Source organism: Python bivittatus, unplaced genomic scaffold, assembly GCF_059951505.1.
Source record: "Python bivittatus isolate LINGU-HERP-01145 unplaced genomic scaffold, Pbiv_v1 ctg000080_np1212, whole genome shotgun sequence".
Lineage (NCBI taxonomy): Eukaryota > Metazoa > Chordata > Lepidosauria > Squamata > Pythonidae > Python > Python bivittatus.
In genome coordinates, this window is record NW_028277035.1 from 15,272,967 (window position 1) to 15,286,549 (window position 13,583).

General features: G+C 41.4%; 1 protein-coding gene across 1 annotated transcript in view; it reads left to right on the forward strand.

Moving 5' to 3' along the window:
- Window positions 1-7,675: 7,675 nt before the first annotated feature.
- The window catches only part of GABRG2 (gamma-aminobutyric acid type A receptor subunit gamma2), an 86,175-nt gene continuing 80,267 nt past the window's right edge, over window positions 7,676-13,583 (forward strand). The window contains exon 1 of the mRNA XM_088134750.1: window positions 7,676-7,785. Within this exon, the coding sequence (XP_087990876.1) occupies window positions 7,676-7,785 (110 nt within the window). The remainder of the gene's footprint in view (window positions 7,786-13,583) is intronic.

Consider the following 13,583-nt stretch of genomic DNA (forward strand, 5'->3'; position numbering starts at 1 on the left):
TACATACAGTGACACAGATCCCATAATAAAAAGAATGAAAGTGCTTTTCCAGGTTTCAATGGGGCTGAATAATAGGTTTCAAACTAACCTAGATTGGAGCTGAATCCTGAGGATCTTTACTTGAACCTCTATCTATCTATCTATCTATCTATCTATCTATCTATCTATCTATCTATCTATCTATCCATCCATCCATCCATCCATCCATCCATCCATCCATCCATCCATCCATCCGTCATCATAATGAAAATGTGAAAAATTAAATCCACCCTTTTCACTGTGTACACTGAAAATCTTGAGAAATATCCCCCTCCAGAGAAAGTTATTTAATCTTCCATCAATTATTTATTTATTAGATATACATCCTGCCTTTTTTGTACAGAAATTCAAGGTATACACAATGCTTCCTGTTCCTTCTTTCCCCTGCAACAACCACCCTGTGAGGTAGCTTGGGCTGAGAGAGAGTCACCCAGTGAGATTCCATGCCTGAGGATAGACTAGCACCTGCGTCTTTATGTTCCTAGTCCAACACCTCAACTGTTATACTACATGGTTTCCAATTAGCTTGAAATAGTGTGAGGAAATGAAAACAGCAGTTCTCTTAAAGTGTAAGTCAAGGTTATTTTTTTCTGAATCACATTTGTCTTATTCCAAATATTCAAAGTTATGCTAGGCCCTTGTTTTATTTGCATAATACTGATGATGTTTGAATCCCCCTGATGAGAAAATTTCCCAGGAATCTTCATACCAAAGCGAACAAAAGAATTAGAGCTTATGTTAAAACTCCAATCACCAAATACGTCAAAATCATTACAAAGACTCCAGAGCACCAGATCTGATCAGCTCCAATGTATTGAGTAAGTACACACGATAGCAAGCAAACCCATACATTAATGAAATGTGATTAGGAGTATGAATTTATAACTTAACCTATATAATAGAGCATAACATCCACATGTAACAGAACCTTACATTCCACCTTCCCTATTATGTTCCTCTTAATATTTTTATTTTTTCTTACAGCGCAAGCAAGAAATTCTAAACCAGATGAAAAAGAGAAGCAGAACAAAAACAGTTTCAGGATCTAAAGAAATAATACTGTTCAATTATATCTATTTTGAGTTATATCTATTACACTGATTAAAAATGTCATATTATCAGATCCTTTGATGACACTATATGATGTAAATCCACCTTCACTTGAGTTCACAATAGTTGCAAGGACTAGCTGTAACCACGGGCCAAAATAGCTATTAAAGTCTTAACACCCAGACTTATCAAGGAAGTAGTTCTATAATTAGAATAAATAGCAGAATCCTTCCCAGGCTTTGAGAATGACTGTAATACTTGCCTCCTTAAAATTAAGGGATTGGAGTCTGTTTAGAAAAGCTTTGACATATATCTCTGATCAAATATAAGGTAAGAACTCAATATATCTTTATAGAAGTCAGCTGAAAAACCATATGGCCAGGGTCCTTCCCAATTTCATCAGTTTAATCATAGTCAAAAGTTTTTGAAAAGAAAGAAGTCAGGTGAAGTTAGTTACCTGATTGTCTGATGATTGCAGTTGCCTGTAAGGGAAAAAAAATCTGTCTTAGGATTCATTGATAAAAACTGGGAGCTATTAAATTTCGAGTAAAAAAATAAAAATAAAAAAAGAACTGAAATGTTTTTTAAAAATCACATCTTTCTGATAAAATGCTTCTAGAGTAAATTTGCTTTGTAAGGAAACCAGATGAAAATTAGAATGCGAAGGCACATATTAACCTGTACAGAAGCAGAAAAGTGTACCTTTTCAGAACAGTCTTTATTTCCCAAGACCATATAGCTTGGCCAGACTCCCTCATAAAGCAAGGTCTTGGGACAAGATCTTCTTTAGGGTAACTTCAGCAGTACGAAATAATTGAGATACAACTTAGAATGCTAGCATTTTTCCTCTGTTGTGCAGATGATTTATCCAAAATATTCAAGTGGAAGAGGTTGTTTGTGTGCTAGCACTTAACATTATTTACATAGTGTTCAACTTTCCTCTGCCCCTAAACCGAGAGGCAAACATCTTTGTTTACCCTGTATTTATAGGGGGGAAAAAAAATCTGAACAAAAAACCGGCCAGAATAAAAATCTGTCCCACAAATAGATAGCTAAGTAATTACATTAAGTTCACCTCACATATGCCTTGCTCTTCCTAGTGGACAGCAGGCCTTGTCCTGGTAAACAGGATGTAAAAGAGTGCCCAGGCATCCTGGATTAGAACACAACATGCTATTCCTTCTCTCCTTTAAATACGATGTACTTGATTGGCATGGCTGAAATAATAGCTTCATTTAAAGCTATTGCACCCCTTTCTCAGTCTTCTTCTAGCAGAGGGCTTTTGATCTGGTTGCAGCAAAGCAAGAGATGGGAAATCTGAGTATTCCATACCTAGACCATTTTCATTTGGCTCCACCTTTCCTTACCTGTTATCTAGCAGCAATCATTTCATCCTGCTACAGCAGAGAACAGGTGTATGTAAAGCCATTTGGTCAGTTCTTCTGAAACAACATCTCCATGTGGTTCCTCTTCTCCCTGAACAATATCTATCCATCCTTATAATGAAAGGACCTGTGAGCATTGGTGCAAGGGTTTGCTTCTTCTCCCCCCCCCCTTTTTTTAATCTTTTCCCGGGATCGCTCAAAAGCTATAGAGGGCGGCACTCAATCCTGACAGAAGGTATGGTTGCTTTAAGGATCCCAGGAGTCATTTGCAGGTGATACTGTATGTTTGCAAAAGTACCTTTTTGTATTCAGATCCAGATTTCTGCACAACTGACTTTTTATCAAATCCCTAAGAGGCCAAGATTGGATCTGCACATCTGGTCCATGAGGAGCTGGCATGATTAAAAGTTACCAAGAGCCTTTTCTCTGACAGAGATGTCTTGAAAGTGGTCCAAGGGAATCGCCCTTCTTTGAAGAGTGCTGGTGTCTTGTGAAAGTACGGAATAGTTTATCAGAGACTGCTTTTACAAAACAAAGTTGCATCTTCGCCACTAGCTTCTTTTTCTTTTGCTTGGTGAGTCCAAACTGGCATTTCCCCTAGCCATATTCTGGGCAACTGCCAACCTTTATGTTCACATGTATTTTACAGGAGGCTGTTGTAATCTTAATGCTAAGTAATCTCATTTCAGTACTTTTTGTGTTTCCATAGTATGTTTTCAAATCTGATTTTTAGTGTACAGGTGTGTGCAGGTATGGGCCAGCTGCCATACAATTAGATTGCAGCAAAAGTTTGTACAATGTTAACAACTAACAGCATCTAAGGAAAACCGTCTTTGATTTAGTCTTTAATTCGACAATGGAGCAAGATTTAATTTTTTAGATTTGTCTAGCATTACCTTCTTGATTTCCCCATTTTTAAAATAAAATAGCACAACCCAGAAGTTCTGAATTAGAAAATGTTGAAAGTGAATACCATTTACTTTTAAGAAACCATTATAAAAGGATCCTGACCCTAGGGGAAGGCATCATTTGTTATTGCTGAATCATATTAAGTGCTGGGTGGAACCTCTGTTTCATTCCAATGGAGGTTAATTATAAGAAATCAGGGCTTCCAACAAACACTAAAAGGCTGTAGTGTGGAAGTAGTCCTCAAATATAAACCTTCCAGGTGCCAACCTTTTCCTCCCTTCCGATGACTGGAGATAGTAGATTTTGCCTGCCAAATGACAGCAGCATTGAAAGCATGGCTTCACAGTAATGGAGCACATTGTGAAACTTTCTGGCAGGTTGGAATAACTGTTGCAGTGCTAGCGTCTACACACAAAGGGAAGGTGTGAGAGTGATAGGACTCAGCTCTGTAACACATTTTTTCCTGATTAATAATGCCATGTGGATGTTGCAGCCATCCTGTGACTGTGCTTTCGTTCAACAGATGTACTGAACGATATCCCTTGTGGAGTCACAACATAGTCTTGCCACAGTGTGATTAGGTTTTGGTCAAGTTGATAGCCAATTCAGTTTTCCAGCATGGAAAACTCCATTCAGTACTGATGCCCACTTAGGTCTCTGTTCAGTTAAGGTGGTGAAATGTGTAGCTAAAACTGCCCAAAATGATGTTATGTGACAAATGCAGGATTCTTGGCATCACTGGGCTTTCTCCATTAGTGCTTTGATACAGGAATAGCACCACCTTCTTATTTGGATTCCCTCATTTTTAAAAAGAGTAGGTCTATAATACTGTATTGAAATAGAGGAAATTCCATGGAAATCCATTAAATGTTGAGGCAAAAATAGTTTGGATGGTGTGGGTGCTTGCTTATGGGCACTATCGTATAGATGTGCAACAGAACCTCTAGCATGGTGTTTGTCAACCTCAGCAACTTTAAAATGTGGGGACTTCAACTCCCAAAATTCTCTAGCATATAATTGGTTAGACTGAGGTAGAAACTTGGGGGAAATCTATTTGGAATTTGGAAAGCACTGGTGGCTTTGGGAGGGTTGTCTGTACACAAACAGCCGCTGCAGTAAGCATGGCCAGTCACAAAACTAGAGTTTCCCAATCTGGTTGGCTAAAATCCAAGTGACTGGATGGCATAGCCAACCTCTTGCTCTCATCTAATGGTTGCCCAGATGTTTGCACTTCAGGTCTAGAAGGCCTAATATACCAAGAGCAAGCAAATCTCCCAGAATTCCCTCTGTCACCCTAGTTTCCAGGATATAAAGGTACCCCTACAATAAATATCCTGGTGACTAATGGTGAGTAAACAAATAATAATTTGTTATATGCCAACTTCATATTTAATTTGGTTTTTATATTAAAGAGTCTTTAATGTTGGGTGGGAGTTTAGTGGGCACTAAAGGGTGTATCAGGGACTACACTGGTACTTGCAAGCTAATTATAATAGCAGCTACTTCAAATAAAAGGCTTGCTGATTATAGATTTGAGTTGCAGCTTTTTGAATTAATAAGTAAAGGATATTGCCATTTAATATCAAAGTTTGAAGTCTGATTTTATATTACAGAGATTTAACTGTAATAGTTAAAAGAAAAGAAAAGTTGCTGGTAGTTGCTTTGGATCAAGAAAAGCTGGCTAGAATCACCTTTCTGGTTTTGTCTTATCTCATCAGCAGTTTTTATTGTGTAAATAGAATCTGTGACCTGTAGGTAGACTATAAAGTTAAGAAAATATCCTGAAGGAAGGCAAATCACTATCATATTATGGACAAGAAAGCTCCATGGACATGACCATGAAGTCATCAGAGGTTGAGCCTGACTCAAAGGAGGCTTCACTTAAATGCGTTCTGCTGTGTTACATGATAAGTGTTCTTCCTGACTTTTTCATGAACGTTGTGTCCGGCTTTTCATTGCATGAAGTGAAAGAAAAACTAAATCTTGTCATTTGATAGGCATTAAAATAACGCCAGCAGGTCTATTTTGCTTCTCTACCTAGATGCTCCCAAGGCAGGTGAGCCAGTTGTTATACCCTATTTACAATGCTGCTTTCTATGATTACTTTGGTTTTAATGTTAATCATTAGAGAATGAAGCTTAGATCTCTGTAAAATTCAGCTATGCTCTTGGCCCCCCCCCCACAAAACAGGCTTCATGCCTGCCCCCCCCCCACCCCACCCCACCCCACAAAATAGGCTTCATGACCAGCTCCTTTTCCTACAGGTTGAACCATTTCAAATGCATGTGTTGCTTAGCAACTGTCACCACCAACCAGTGGCAGGGCCAGGTTGGAGAGACCCCCCCCCGCCTCATCACCAGCAGGGCATCTGGAAGGCTCTTCATGCATTCCAACTCTGACCCCATCCACCTTCCACTCATATACTCCTTACTCGCTTGCTTCTCTCCCTGTCTACTCATGGGTTACCCAAATAACCCACCTGCTGTTCTGCCCATTGATGTCTTACCTATTGGAGGAACCTTCTGCACTGCAAAACTCTGGTTGGATATGTGTCTGGTGGGCTGTCACTCGAAATGCTGCTGCTCTTCCTTCCTTCCTTCCTTCCTTCCTTCCTTCCTTCCTTCCTTCCTTCCTTCCTTCCTTCCTTCCTTCCTTCCTTCCTTCCTTCCTTCCTCCCTTTCTTCATCATTTTGGTTTGGGGGTATTAGCAAGCCAATCTTCTCATTTTGAAATGGAATGGAAACAGAAACCATACGCAATCCTTTATTCCCTGTTTGGATGCACCCCAAAATCATCTTCTTGACTCTCAGTACAGCCTGCATCTTATAATGCCCCCATTCCTTTAAACAGCCACAAATATTCCTTGAAACCAATGATCCTATTCTGTGGAAAATAACAACATATATTAAACAGGTGCCCATTGCCATGCACCTCTCCAGCCACAGGCACTTAGAGCAGGGAGAGAGGAGGGGTCAATCTCAAGCCTGCTCTGCAAGAGAGGACCACCCCTACCCCCACCTCTGAGACTGGCAAGTGATAATCTCAGCTACAGAGTCCCAGCAGGAGCACATCCACTCTGATCTTCCCACTCTAATTTTCACTGATGCTGAAGGTTGCCTCCTCCTTCTCCCCCACTTCTTTCTTCCCCTCCCTCTCCCCAACCCACTCTGACCTCACTTTGTGACATTGGATTCCTCCTTCCTCTCTTGTGTGTTACAGAGTTAGTTCTCCTTTCAAGTTCATTTTAAAGAGGGTTGCATGCATCAGATTTAACCCTCCCCCCCCAACGTCTCACAATACACTTGTTTGAAGGGTGTGCATGGTTCAGGGGACAGGTCCTCATCTTTGGTTCAGGTAGTGGCAGCAGGTGAATGACCTTGTCTGACTGCAGAAGCTCAACAGCCTTGAGACCTGTTTAGTCCCTGGATAGGAGACCACTAAGAAATCCCAGAGCTGTAGGTTGGATTGGGAACTCAGGAGAAAGGCTTTGGTGTTGTTGCCAAGAAAACTGCATGGAGGTGTCCACAAAGTCACCAGCAGCAGAACTGGATTGATAGGAGTCTGTACTTTTACCTCACTTCAGAAAAGAAGCTAAGGAGGAGGAAGATTTATACCCTGGCAACGGTGGAAAATTGCACGGTCCTGCAAGACGGCCCCACACACATGTGCTGAAGAGGGAAGGGGCGGGGGGCAACTATCCATTGCGTAGGTGATCCCACGCATGTGTTAAGCTGTGCTGCGGCAGTGGCAGCAACCTCGGGTGCCGCGTTCCCACTTTGACCTCGCGGCTTGTTCCAGTCAGAGGCCTCTCCTCCCCCTCTTCCCGATCTCTTTCCCCAGGCCGATCCCTCCTGGGTGACGGATCGCAGGGGATCCGTCGTCTCCCCCACCCCCGCTTCAAGAGTGTGTGTACGTGAGCATCCCTCCCCCACATACACGCACTCGCTTGCTTCCAGTCGTACAATTCATGCCAACTCAGAAGGTGCTTTTTTTAAAAAAAACCAACATAACATATACATAAAGGATAAGGAAGCGATTTGGTTTTTGAAAACCTCCCCCCCTCTCCGAAAATTAATTCGGCTGAGGGGAAGAGAGCGAGAGAGCGCAATGGCTCATCCCACCGGCGGGACCTGGTAAAGGGAGGGCGGGAGGGGGGCTCTCTCTCCACCACCTTCCACACTACAAATCACTAAATAAAGAAGGGGACGGATTTGTCTGCGACCGAGAAGGAAAGGGGGCGGGAGAGTGTGTGTGTGTGGGGGGGGGGTGAAGACAGAGAGAGAGAGACGGAGATGAGTCCTCCAAACCCGCCGAGCCCAGGCAGCCTCTCGTTGCTGGTTACAGCAGTGTCTCCTCTCAAAATGATGCTGCGGACACTACTCCTATTTTCCCTCATCCAGGGGTAAGCCGCGTTTACTGTTTTGCTACGGAGGGCTGGGGAAAGCTGGGGGGGGGGAGAATGAAGTGGGTGGGTGGGTGGGTGGGGGGAGACGGTGCCGATTATAAATGGAAGGAAAATGCTGGACAGCGGCTGCCTCCGTTCTGTCTTTATCTGCTTTGGGGTGAGCGGTACACGCCATGCCTCACCATAATCCGAGTGGCTACATTTCTCTTGCTGTTTAATGCTGCAGAGAAAAGGGAATCGAGGGAGAGAAAGGGGAGCGGCAGGAGAAGGGGGAGCCGGGCCATTCCAATGAAGGTTAACCCCCCCCCCCATTCACAGTATTTCCAGCCCAAGAAAATCAACTAAAGCTGGGTAGGGAAGGAAGGCAGCCCTGGATTGCTTTAGGCAGCCATAGCAGGCTGCACGGTTGGGTTTTTATTTTTATTCTGTGCTGCAGCAGCCTGGCTTCTTCTTTTGGGCCAAGGGCACCTAACAGAGCCAACCATCTCGCGGAGGAGAGGGACGCCTTTCCTTGCTAGATCCTGCAGCCGTAGTGATGGCATGCACTGCACTAGCCTCTCAGCCTCCCTCTCTCCTCTTAGGTGAATGTTGATGTGGAGAGCGGAAGGATGGTTTGCTTTCCCGCAGGCATAGTCAATTAGCCCATATACATGTGTGTGTGCATGCATGCATGTCGGGGGGGGGTAGATGGGTGTGTGCATTTAATGTCAGAGTAAATGAGCACAAACGTGGTAGACAGGAGAAGATGTGAGGCAATGGACCGGGAAGCGATGTTTGCTCCTTTGCTCAAGGCTGTGCTGTAAGAACTAGGTGTTGTGCACTTAAAACACTGTGGAGTCTCTGATTAGGAGCTCCGGTGTCAGAAGTAGCAGTCCACTGCCAAATACTGAGCTGGTCATATCCCAAGAGCCTTGTCCATAGTGCTGCAAGCTCTATTTCTGAGGCCAGGAGGCACCTCCTCCCTTTTGTTATAAATATTTGGCAACAGTAAAGCAGATGCTTTAATGCTTGCTAGCTTCATTTCCCTTTCACCTGCCATACTGAAGAAGAGCTAATGTCATTCTTTGGGAAATGGCTAATAATGGCATGGGGTGCAAGAGTTAGAATTTGGAAGAGAAACACACATTATTTACATCATAGCTATTGCTTCCCATTTTGGATTCCACTTCATTTTTTTCCCCAGTCCTTGCTTTATTTCTCTCCTTTCCCCATCGTTTTGAATAATGGCAAACAGGTAATGGAAGTGTTTACTTTAGCAATAAATCCAACAGGGGAAAAGGGGTAATGTTGATCTCAAAGGATGGTTTTAAGCATTGATTGGTTTCCTTATGTCATATTTTGGTTATAGGGCCTTAAACGTATACAGTAGGTTTTGGTTTGGAGGCTCTGTTTGTGCTTATTTTGAAAATGTTTGTGATACTGCAATGTCCTCCTCTCTATATTGGAGAGATCTGTTTTTTGAATTTTGCATTTAATAGTTCCAACTTAAAAGACAGATAAATACATGAGAATTATATGTAATAACTGTTCTTGTAGCCATTTCCAACCTATTCCATTAGTATGATAAATTTTCAGAAATCAGCTGCCTGCTAAAGCTGTAGGCCTCAAACTGCAATCACCATCAGTTCAGGTCAGGGAAACCCTTATGGAAGCCATTCATGTTTTTGATATTGTAAGCACTTTTTCCCAACAGATTTTTTTAAAAATTATGATTCAAAAATATAGTAGAAAAAACATTTTTACACCCTTCCCATGGAAAGCTTCTGTTGTAGATCATATCACCTTACTGACATCCCATTTTGAATACTGAGGAGGCAATATTCAGTGAACCATCCTGAAAACTTCTAGAGTCTTAACAGACTATTTTCTGAGAAACCTTCAGATTGTAATGTTGGAAGGAAGATTGAAGATCCACTTGTCCGGCTTCCTGCTCAATTCAAGCAGCAATGATAGGATTCCTGAAAAAGGGTTGCCCAGCCTCTGCTTTAAAAAAAGGTTCAATGCATTTCGGTACTTTTTAATATGAAAGCCACCTAAGTTTCTCTGTGGAGAAGGAATGCTTTAGCAATAGCATGATAAATGCTCCTTTATGCCACCAAAGTCATCTGGGCTGTGAGGGATAAAATTGAATGGTGACTATCCCAGCCTTTTATCATGGCTCTGTAATAGAAGTGCCAAACCACCAATTATCTGAGTAACAGATTTCCCCCCCCCCCTTAAATATTTAACAGTGTTAATTTCTTCAGGATGTCCCTCAAAGATTAAGTCATGGGGGCAAAATCTTTTTCACCCAAAACACCTGTGGGAGCACATTCGTGGTAACATTCTGCTCCGGGAACGCTGCTGGCAATTCTGGAAAATAAGTACATACATAAGTTCATAAATATATTTCTCCGAGCCCTGAGGTGAGGAGTTGTTTTTTGGATGCTTAATTCCTTTTTGTGTTTGGTCATTTTTATCTGGACTTTACTGGGGTAAAGTTGTGTGGCTGCTTTTATTGTAAGCTGTCCAGAGTCAATTGAATGGGTAGCTCTGTAAACTTCATATGTAAATAAATACCAAAAGAAGAAAGCAAAAACCGTTAGCCACCTTGAATTTGAGATAAGCCAACCTATAAGTTTGTCAGAAATGTGCTTCCCCCACTAGAATTCCTTAAAGATTCCCTCTCATTTTCATGGAGAATGAATAATCCTAGGAAACTAGCTTTTGGGCATAATTAAACTGAGTTTACCCTACTGAGATTTCTGGTGATACACCTCCCCATTAGGATGGGGGACTTGCACTATATCTAAAAGAGATCCAGTCAATCTGTGCAGCCACCACTTTAAAATGCTTTTGTAAAAGAAATTGGATGATTTTTTGTTTGACTGTTTAAAGGGCTCAACATGCACTGCTCTGCCATCCAGTTCTGTGAAGTAATATTCATCTAATTTCTTAAATAAACTAAGAATTTTTCCCAGATTGCACCTAATCATGGCACAAACATGCCCCGGCAACTTCTTTTTTTCCCGCTGGGTCCCTGTGATATTGCTTTCATCTCATCCCCAGCTAATAAGTGAGACAGGCTTAAGTTGTCCTTAGCTGTACCTGTGTTACACAGCAAATGCCATGCTGGAATAGTTTCCTGCAGACTTGAAGTTGGGTGATGAGCAATTCAACTCAGGGGTGAGAAAAGGCCCTAAAAGGTAGCAAACATTAGCTAAGCTATTCCCTCTTCTAGCATAACAGACTTTCAGTGCTATAGCTCTTCTCAGAATCTTCTCACATGCCAAAGGACTTGAGAGTAGGGAAAGATTCAGCATCTTACTTTCTCACTGGGTGACCATCGCAAAAGAATGAGCCTTTTTTTCTTGGCCCATAAATGGCTCCAAAGCAGGGCATTTGACCCTTCAGTTTTTCTAACCTCTCTACCTAAGGAGGACTTTGAAGATGGGTAGCTTTGTGGCCATCATGAAATTGATAGGAAATGTCTCTATCTCTGAATTATCGGAGAAGCACCCATATCTCAAGGAAAAATTATGTTGGGCAAACATGGGCAGAGAATTATCAGAAAGGCATTTGTGTTCACCATCAGCACAGGTCTTTGTAGCTTATGATAAATAAGAACCAGAGTGGCAAATGATGTGTTAACTTCCAGTGCCAGCCATTCAGACCCCACTATCTAGCTGCATCACTGGATTTCTGGATATAAATATGATTACATAGCATTGATATGGCTTGCATGTCACAATGGGACACATTAGAATTAAAGTTAAATAATTATTTATTTGGTTTTTATTCTAGCTTTCTGCTTATGTATTCAGGATTTCCACAGGATTGTGCAGAAGACAATGGCCTTATACCAGCAAAAGGTCTTTTACATTGCTAAGATTGTGACACCTATATTTTTTTACTAGGCTAGTGAATAATAAAATTAACAAATCAAGCCCACTCTTTTTTTAAAAGTAATATACACTGCATAGAAAATAGAAATGTGGTAAAAGCAGATTTTTGGCAAGACATCTAAAACTCACCAGTGTGGGAGCCAACTGCACTTCCCTTAGGAGGAAAGAATTCCCTGTTTGATTGCTAATACGAAGAAGGCCTTTTCCCAGATCCTCCCACCACCACATTGGTCCCATAGGAAGTATCCCAAATTTAGTGAAATACAAATGCACAAATCTGTTTTGAACACAATGTAGATTTTTATTCTAGCATCTGGCAGTATATTCTTACACATTTAAGTCTATGTATATCTAAGGATGCTAGTTTAAATGAATGAGGCATGAACCATAGGATAAGCCTATAGTCAGGACTGACAAGTCAGGATCACAAAAGAAACCCAAATGCCAGACTGAGGAGCCATTTAGGATGGAAGAATAGTCAGATGGTTAAGGAACACAATAGGTCCCAGAAAGTAATTGTTGCTTTATTTTTTGGTGCCTTCGAGTCAGCATTGACTCCTGGTGACTGCCTCAACTAATCCCTGCAGTTTTCTTGGCAAGATTTCAGAAATGGTTTGACATTGCCTTCTTCCTAGGGCTGAGAGAGAGTGACTGGCCCAAGGTCACTCAGCTGGCTTTGTGCCTTAATAACGGATTAGCATGCATGGTTGCCTGGTGTCTTAACCATTACACCAAACCTCAGCTCTTAGCAAGGTTTAATACAGAGCTGCACAATCTGAGGTTTCAGAGCCACATGTAGCTGAAAAGATCATGTCATGCTGAAGGATTAAGAAGTTCATGTCATATTGAAGCATGCTTATAGTTGTTCACTTAAAGCATACCTCTTGTAAGGAACACATGCATTTTGTTCAAGAATGTTATCAGATATGAGTTAAACTGTCGCATCTTTAGCTTCTGCAGTGCTCAACTTGCAATAACCATAAGTTGATATCTTCAGAAACACTCTTGGTACAAAAGCTTTTATCCCCTTCTTGCATTCACTCAAATTGTGAGATGTGATCAGACCATGCCTTTAGGTTATTCATCCATCATCAGAATGTGTACTCCCCACTTCCCTTATCTCTGTTCATTTAGATGAAGGTCTGAAATATACTCTGCATTGGTACAGTTGTATGTACATTAATATTTCTGTGTAATCAGAGATACAGCAGAGTCAAGCACATGCATATGCTTTCCACTTGTTTTGAAAAATATTCATTGGCTGATGCACAGCCCATAGATATGCTGATGTTGATTTGACCAGCAGCTGTGATTCCTTCACATTTCCCTGGATTACCGGACATATGGAATAAAAACAGTTGAACAGGGCTTAAATCTAAGTAAAATAGTCTATTTGTTGGATGCTCTAGAACATGGAATGTCAGAACAGTTTAGTTTAACAGCTCATACTTGGATCCTGAAACCCCAAACCATAAAGCATTCAATTGCATGGTGTATTGGCCCAATCTCAAAAAATATTAGTAACCACTTATATCATCTTTATTTATTATATTTGTATAATGAAGTCTATAAACTACCAAGTTCTTGACCACTGACCTCCTTTGTAATGGCTAGAGTGCTCAGCTGATAGAAAGCAATTTGAGTTCAAACTAAAGCCTCCTAAAAATGTTTATCCTATAATGCTTTTGGACAAAAATGTGGGCTAGTTCAAAGCACAGTGAAAAACATCCCCCATCCACTACTGTTCGCATCTGTCCTATTTGCTGCAGTTCCACGAAATTGTTGTGGACTCAGTACCATTTTTAACCCTATAAAATGTTTTTAAAAATTCTGCTTCATTATGTGATCCTTCTTGAAAAGGGATCACACTGTGAATGACAACATATCATAGGACGATGGAGCTCCCTGGAC